Source organism: Dipodomys ordii, unplaced genomic scaffold (assembly GCF_000151885.1).
Source record: "Dipodomys ordii isolate 6190 unplaced genomic scaffold, Dord_2.0 Scaffold151, whole genome shotgun sequence".
NCBI classification, from domain to species: domain Eukaryota; kingdom Metazoa; phylum Chordata; class Mammalia; order Rodentia; family Heteromyidae; genus Dipodomys; species Dipodomys ordii.
The window spans coordinates 4,721,833-4,730,792 of NW_012267367.1; the positions used below are offsets into that span (position 1 = coordinate 4,721,833).

General features: G+C 39.6%; 1 protein-coding gene across 1 annotated transcript in view; it reads left to right on the forward strand.

The window, feature by feature from the left end:
- Window positions 1-8,104, forward strand: part of Ext1 (exostosin glycosyltransferase 1) — a 273,409-nt gene extending 265,305 nt beyond the window's left edge. Inside the window, exons 9-11 of the mRNA XM_013032241.1 lie at window positions 2,006-2,166; window positions 3,955-4,126; window positions 7,557-8,104. Of these exons, the coding sequence (XP_012887695.1) occupies window positions 2,006-2,166; window positions 3,955-4,126; window positions 7,557-7,742 (519 nt within the window). The 3' untranslated portion in view covers window positions 7,743-8,104. The remainder of the gene's footprint in view (window positions 1-2,005; window positions 2,167-3,954; window positions 4,127-7,556) is intronic.
- The last annotated feature ends 856 nt before the right edge of the window (window positions 8,105-8,960 follow it).

The following is an 8,960-nucleotide window of genomic DNA, read 5'->3' on the forward strand; positions in this document are numbered from 1 at the left end:
CTAGGGCTTGAACTCAGGGCCATTCACTCTTATTTGGTTTTCACATTCACAACTGTAATTCTAACACTTGAGCCATGCTCTACTTACAGATTTATTTCTGGTTAATATGGAGATAAGAGTCTCACAAATTTGTCTGCCTGGGCTGACTTCAAAGTGTGAGTCTCAGATCTTAGCCTCCTGAATAGCTAGAATAATTGGTAGGAGCCATAGTATTCTGTCTTCCAAAACATTTTTATCACACACAAAGGAAATCCTGAACCCAATAAGCCATCTCTTCCTACTTTGGCAACCACCACTCTGTTTCCTGGTCTGTGGATTTTCCTATTGTGGGCATTTCATATACATGGATCCCTGTGATATGGACCCTTTAAAACCTGATTTCTTTCACTGAATGTAATGCTTTTGAAGTCCATCCATGTTTTAGTAATTATCGATATTTCAGTGCTTATAAGAACAGAAGGCAGATACTTCTGAACTTTTTAATTGCTGCATAGTATTCCTTTTGGCTGCATGGTACTTCATTGTGTAGTTCTATAGTATAGTTTCCACTCATCAGTTGATGTAATGTGGATTGTTTTTACCTTTTGGCTGTTGTGAATGCTTACTTCCTTCTTGAAGCTCTTTGGCAGGTTCTGAACGTGGCACTTAGTCCTCCAAGTCACTGTCACAGTTCTGGGACTTGAAATATTTGCCAAATCATGAGATTTCCATTTAAAATGCTTACCAAGAAAAAAATAGAGTGGAGGCTGCAGGATTCATTGTTATCTGTATGTAAGATATCTTGCTTTCAGGCTGGAGGTGTGGCTTAAGTGGTAGAGCACCAGCCAAGCAAGCAAACCAAGCAAGCTAAGCAAGCTCGGCAAGCTGAGTTCAAACCCCAGTTACTGGCACCTCTGCAGTAAGAGAGATCAGGAAACAAGATGCATAGATGGAGCCAGATTTTATTTTAATTTAAATCTTGACCCTGCCATTTCCTATATAAACAAATGACTTATCCTTTATATGTTTTTTCCTCTCTGTCAGTTGAATATATAAAAGTATCTACCACAGGAATAATTGTGATAACAAAATGACTTAAACTATGTCAGCACCTATTCCATGGGCCTGTCCAATTGTAAGCATTCTTTGACTATGAGCATCTAATCACTTGATGTTATTTATTTTATCTTGTTATTTAATTTATCATGTTATTTATTTTCTACTTAGTATTTTTATTGATGACTCTTCAAATGATGATAGTCAGGAGTGAGCTCGTACCTTGAGAGATTACAGGAAGTTCAGGAATAGCTGAACTTGGGTTCTTTCAAGCACTGGACAGTCACTTAGCTGCCTTTCCTGAGAATCATCCTGTGGCTTCACTCAGCCTTGTCCCAACTTAGCAATTTCACTGTGGATGCTTTTTCTAGCATTTGATCCATCTTCATACCTGAGATGCCTGAAATTGGTTTTTGTTTGGGAACTCTTCTCTGTCTTTATGTTAAAACTGTGCTCTTTAAAAAAGAAAAAAAGAAAAACACTTGTCTCTTGCCCTTAAGAGGATGCTTTAATTGTAGTCTCTTGGGCTTTGTTCTATGCTGGTTAGGATGTGCGTTGTATATTCATTCGCTGGATGTACGCAGGAAATCTGTTCTCCTTTATAAAACAGATGCTGCTTTGGTGCCTCCTGGGTATTAAGAGTGGCGTACACCTTTAGGGGGTGTAGGAGGGGGAAGCAACTGGGTTTCTTGGCTTGTATTTTAGCTTGAACAGACTGGATTTCTAAAGGACATAGTAGCAAACTTTTATTTCCACACTAACCTGGTTTTCTTTAACAGAAATCATTTAAATGTGCATAATTACAGGGCAAAATGTCAAGCAGTCAGTTTAATTTGCTGATAAATACGTGGAGTTAATGTTTCGAAACAGTCCTGGGATTCTACATGATGAATTAGCAGGGTAAGGTAATGTTTTGTTGACGTTTGTTAACACTGTTGATTGCTTGTTTGGCTTGTGTTCTATGTTGCAGGTGGATTTTGCCTTCACAGTGTGGCAGAGCTTCCCAGAGAGGATTGTGGGGTACCCAGCACGCAGCCATTTCTGGGATAACTCGAAGGAGCGGTGGGGGTACACATCCAAGTGGACAAATGACTATTCCATGGTGTTAACAGGAGCTGCTATTTACCACAAGTGAGCAGTGTTCCCATGTCTCTTAGAGATTTGCTAGAGTTCTTTCTCCTACTCTGTGGCAATGCCTAAGTAGGAACTTAGGCCAACTCTTGTTGACAACTGTAACAAAATTAATCTGTATGCTTGCTTAAGTTTTGTTGATGTGGCCAAAGTTGTGTGTGTGTGTGTGTGTGTGTGTGTGTGTGTGTGTGTGTGTGTGTGTGTGTGTGTGTGCGCGCGCACATGACTACTGGCGCCCAACTCAAAGTATTTTTTTTTAATAAAACCAATGAAATTTGTTGGCTTATTGCGTTTCCAGAAATTTAGGGAGAGTAGCATTTTCAGTTAAGCAGACATGAGAATCACAGCGACAAAAGTTGTGGCATTTAACTGAAATAGAATTATTTTAATTTTTATTGTTATTATAAAGGTGATGGTCAGAGGTGTCATAGTTACATAAGTCAGGGAAAGTGTTCCAAAAGTAAATTCTTATTTGAGCAGCTCCACTCACTGTTGTAGATGCTCAAGTTCATCATTGAGTGAAGCAGAAAAAACTTCCCTTCCAGGTCAGCGCTCAGAGCTAACAAGGGGGGAGATACAGTAGGAAGTTCAAGAGATATGGGAGACAGCAGAACACACAGTGGAATAAAGTAAAGGACAGGAGTGGTGGAGATGGGGCAGGTTGGAATGTGACCTGGAGGCTCTTCACTGAGCTAAAGCCCTGGGAACAGTGACTGAAGACCAGAGGAAGTTAGCCAAGAGTGTTCTGGCATGAGGACTAGGTAGGATGCCCAGAGGCAAAATGTTGGGAGAACCATCAAGAAGGATTATGTGACTATTGACCAGAATAGAATGGGGAAGAGAAGGACCAAGAAAAGTCTAGACATACAGGTTCTGGAAGACTTGACCATTTCCCCTAAGAGACCTGGGAACCAGTGCAGGGATTTGAACAGAATATGTCAAGGCTGTTATTGAAACATCTGCTCAGCATGCCATGTGGAGAACACTATATAAGGGGGGAGCAGACAAAAAGCAAAGAAATCTAATAGGAGCTGATTGAGGCAAAAGATGATAGAGCCTGGGACCAAGAAGTTGACAATGGCGATGAAAAGTGGTGACCAGATGGTGAGCGTATTTTGAAGAAGCTTCAACACGATGTCCTAACTGATTGGGTGTAGGGTTTGATGACTCCCAAGCTTATTGATGAGGGTAGTGGAAAGATGGAAGCCATTAGCGGAAATGGGAAGTGCTACAGATGTCTTGAGTATTACAGAAAATGTAGGAGTTCAGTCTTGAGCATGTAAAGACATCTAAAAGGATATGTCACAAAAGTTCATGGATGGAGATATATGTTGAGCACTTGCAAATATCTGAGCTTTAAAGCCAGTTGACTGGACCAGGATAGTGAAAGTACTGACCATTAATATTTCTCCCAGTCTTTTGTCTTAATGAGACAAGCACACTGATCTTACCATAGCCTTAGAATTTTGCCTTCTTCTCAAGGATAGGGTTGAAAATGCCCAAGTATAAACTGGCCATTTGGGCTGATTAAACACTGATTTCAAGATTTCACCTTTTGAAAGTTCATTATTCTCCATCCTCCTGCCACACCACACAGATGCATCTGATTCGTTCAAATGATTGTCTCATTTGTAAGTAACTTCTCTTGCTGTCTATATATTCAGTTTCTCTTTCTGTTATTAATGCTATCGATGATGTGCTTAGGAAATCAAAGAAGGGTTGTGTGTTTAAAGTTTACTTGCCATTATGTAATGGTGGCCTCCTGTGAAACTCTTTTGGTTTTTATAGATATTATCACTACCTGTACTCCCATTACCTGCCAGCCAGCCTAAAAAACATGGTGGACCAACTGGCCAATTGTGAGGACATTCTCATGAATTTCCTGGTGTCTGCTGTGACAAAATTGCCTCCAATCAAAGTAACCCAGAAGAAGCAGTATAAGGAGACAATGATGGGACAGGTAAGAGTAAGAGATTGTTCTTCCCTTCCTTTGCTCACTTAACTGGTGGTTAGCTCAAGATAAGGACATATGTTCCTCCAGATACTTTACCTAGAAATACGATGAGAAGATACAGACATACAATACATACAGAAGATCTGTATGTGATGGACACTTGGAAAGACATAATTCAAGAGTATCTTTATGTCAAGAGTAGAAAGCTGTGTGTGTGTGTGTTTTATGTTTTTTTCTTTTAATTTAAACTTTATTATAAAGGTGAGTACAGAGGGGTTACAGTTACAGTCAGGTAATGAGTACATTTCCTTTTGAACAATGTCACCCCCTCCCTGATTTTATCCCAGTTTTTCCCTTCTTGAACTCCCTACCTCCCCGCCCCAAGTTGTATAATTCATTTCCAACATAGTGTCTAGTGAGTATTACTGCTGAATTAATTCACTTTTTGTCTCACCTTTTCTGTGCTTCTCCCTCCCCTCCCCAAATCAGATAAACCTTTGTCTTGTATTTAAGACAAAGGTTACAGAAATCAAAAGCAGTGACAGAGGGGAATAAACCAAGGGGGTAGGGAGAGATAACTACAAACAGTACAATGAGAAAAAAAAAAAAACCTCTTGTTTTCAGTTCTTGAAGTTCATTTTGATAAGCATCATTTTATATGATTATATGCATATAGCTATTGAGCCCTTGTGATCCTCTCCTAAGAATATCCTCCTTTGTTCTCACCATGTGAATCTTTAGTGTGTCGTTTAATTAATCATGTCCAAGTGTAATTATTTGTCTTTTACTATCCATTGGATTTACATGTAGATTTATGGGCACATTATAGTTATTACAAATGAGGGAAACCATGCAGCCTATGTTTCTTTGGGTCTGGCTTACTTTGCTTAAGAATGGAAAGCTTTTCTGAAACCTATCAAATGGTATGAGAAAGACAGGCTCACCATAGACTAGACGGCATAAATAACAAATATTCATTCCTCAAAATTCTGTAGGTTGGGGATTCTAAAATCAAGGCACCAGCAGATTTAGTATCCAGCAAGCTTCCCAACGCATAATTGTTTCTTCTGGCATCCTTGTTAGATGGATGCTAATTCAATTCTTGAGTACTTCACCTTCTTGAACTATTCATCTCTCAACTGCCTACCTGTAATATTATTATTTCAGAGATTAAGCTTAGAAGTATAAATTTAGAAGTACCTAAACATATGTAGTCCATATTGAATGTAAAGAAATTATGTCAGTTTATTGTCATCACTGTAGTGAGATGAGTATCCTTCATAGTCAAATACCAGGTATCACGGTACTGATTGTTCTGGAACCAGCATTTATAAGCTGTGGGAATATCAGTTACTTTCTGAAATTTGGTTTTGTGGCATTTGGCATAGATTTGCCTAATTCCTGGCCATTAGTTTATTAAACATTAGTGTGACTAGTGAAATAAATGAATAACATGCGCTAAGCTTATACTTTCATCACTTCTTTCCCAGTGTTTGATGGTTGACTCAGAATAATGTTAAAATCCAGAGTCAATGATACTTGAGTGATTGAACTGGGTATGTGTGTATGCGTATATGTATGTACTTGAGTGCACAAACCCATATGGGTGCATATGCTCACATAGAATAAGAATGAACTGGAGCTTTTGGCAGAATTCAACTTACATACGTATGTAAATAGAATATATTTATATATATATATATATATATGTAAACAATTTTGTCTGGATGTGGGGTCTGTACCTTTGGATGCAGAAATGACTCACCCACATCAATTTAGGAACAAAGCAAGCAGCCTGTTGGGCCATTTCCTCCATCAGGAGCTCCACCAGACAGCTTAATCTGTTACCTTTCTTTGTTTTTTTTTTTTTTTTCCTAAGAACACGTCTCCTAGTACAAATGCTAAAGAGTGGGTCCCGCATTCTTTCCCTTTCTAGCTTTCAGCAAATAACTAACTTCCTTAAAGTCTGTGAAGTGGGAGTACTGTGACTCAGGAGACACTTCACCTGGTTGTTGTGAAGCCCAGATGAGCTTCATAAAAACACTTTGCAAATAGTGTCAGGCTATTCTGCTTCTCAGAGGTAACAACATTTGTATTTATCTTTGATGTTATGTTCAAGTATGTTGACACTCATAGTGTTGAAGACACTGAGTAATTCTCATACTAAAGTGTACCTTTCCATGAAAGTATGCTTCTAACAATGTGTCAAGGGGTAAACGAGTAACACACACACACACACACACACACACACACACTTTTGTAAACCCGTAAGTTGGGTATTTATTGAGTATCTACAGCAACAAACTGACGCAGGTGTCATTTCTGCCACGGTACAGTCTTACATGTACATTCTTCTATTTTTTTTCTTTACTGTAAAGGTGATTTACAGAGGGGTTACAGTTACGTTAGTAAGGAAATGAGTACAATTCTTGTCCAACATTGTTACCCACTCTCTCGTTTTATTCCTCTATCTCCTCCCATCTCCTCCCCTGGCCTCACACACAGACTTTAAAAGTCTGTGTTTTAAACATTTGCAGATTTTATTTTTCTCTGTAATTGGGCACACCATTTTCCCTTGTATCATAAAAATATCGTTTTTTTAAGTTTTTTTTAAAAAAAGAAAGTGTGTTGTTCTCCTTCAATTTCAGCACTTAAGCCATTGAAGGCTTTGTTTTTTGTCAGTTCAGTGTCGATCATGTACATGGCTTATAAATATTTCACCAGCCTTTAGGACAACTTACAGAGTTAAAAAGGTGGTCGCTATCTTTTTATACTTACCTAGAATAATCAGAAGTTCAATCATCATTTCAAACATAATCTTTTGGCATTGGAAGAGAAGGAAAGGCAACGATTCTTGAGTTAAGTGAGGAGCAGAGCTCTGAATTTTAGTGTCTAACAGATATACCTTCTAGATCACTGAATCTGGACTCATCGCCAGAAAACAGATTTTTAGATGCTTTATGCTACTAGTATGAATGAAGTAAGCATTTTATTTTGTTCTTTAGCTATACATGTGACTCTTTAACAAAGGAGTCAGTGGGATCTTTATGAAGTCAGTGAAATGGGAGAAAGGAGAAAGGAACAAATAGATACTACATGGCTAGTCATAGTATTCGGTCCCAAGTACAAAAGCAAGCATTCTATTTAGTGACTAGAATAGTTGAGGTTCACTTAATAAAGTTCATCACTCGCTGGCCACAGCATTAGTCTATGCAGAGAACCAGGTGTGTATTTAATAACAGGAACGAACTTCTCATGTCTTGGAAATCCCTCTTGGCAAACATCACTGAGCCTTGCGTGTCACCACCTGCATTGGTAGTGCAGCTTGGTGGCCACCCGCCAAGTTCTGCTGCTGTTAGCCTGGCTTGGTTTGCTGCAGCATTTCCCTTTCATTATGCCCTCCTCTCATTCTCATCCTTTCTCTCCTTTTCCCTAGACTTCTCGAGCTTCCCGTTGGGCTGACCCTGACCACTTTGCCCAGCGACAGAGCTGCATGAATACATTTGCCAGCTGGTTTGGCTACATGCCGCTGATCCACTCTCAGATGAGGCTGGACCCCGTCCTCTTTAAAGACCAGGTCTCTATTCTGAGGAAGAAATACCGAGACATTGAACGACTTTGAGAAATCCGACTGAGTGAGGGAGGGGAAGTGAGACGGGACCGGTGTCCAACCTCTCTCTCTTCCCAGTGCAGATCCGCCCCATCAGCGGAGCCAGATTGTGCCAAGCATCCAAATAAACTCTGATGAACAGAGTAACAAAACAAAAAATGAAACACAAAAGGCCAATGAGAACTCAACTCCTGGCTCCTGGGACTGCACGGGACTGCTCACTCACCTCATCCGGCGTCTGTGTCCCAAGACTAGGTTGTGTACAGTTTAATTATGGAACATTAAATAATTATTTTTGAAATGATTGCTATGCAGGTTTAAACTTTTTTAATGATCAAAACTATTAAAAACCAGAGTTCTTTCTTTAATCAAAATTGTGTTGGTTGTGACTGTTTCAAAGCTGCTACTCCTCTTTTCCCCAGACATTGCTGCCCTTGGTCACGCAGGGTTTCCTGCAGTTACAAAAGCTCAGACTTCATGGGAAACACAATGAGTCAGTCAACCCAGGGTCAAGAAACAACTGAGCATATGTTAAGAGAAGCTCACTATTCAACCTTGCCAGTGCAAATTGTTTTCCTATTTGAATTTTCAAATCCACTCGAACTTTTATATCTAAAATGTCGATGCATGACTTCCAGGTAGGCAGTTCTAACAGAACACGTTATGTTTGAGTTGTAGAAGTATGATACTTTTTTTTTTCCCCAGTGGGAGGGTGGGAGGGAATTAGTACCAAGAAGACATTAGTGGAATTAAGAATTGTTCGGTTTGAACAAGGAACCCTTCAGACGACCCACCAGTATGTTAACTAGATGGAAATGGTTGCCCACAACAGAAACCCAATGCTTTCCAGGGATATGGGCTACATTATAGATTCAACCACTGACATATGTTTGATGAGAGTTAGAGACAGGCTTTGGTTTAGAGGCCAAAGAAACCAGGGTGGACTGGTGGGGCGGGGGAGGGGGTTGAGACAGATTATTTCTAAAACAAGCTCTTTGTTGGTGTAAAACTCAAGCTTCAGAGGCTTCTCTGTTGAGAAAGAGGTAATTATGTGTAAGCACACACCATTGAACAGAGGATTACTGTGAAATGTGAAATAACTTAACCGAGGGGATGCCTAGCCATGGGAACCTGAATACCATTTTTGGTGAAACATGGTTTTAAGCAAGGATCTGGCAAACAAACTAATCAGAAACAAATGTGCATACTGTTTTGTTTTCATTTTTAGAT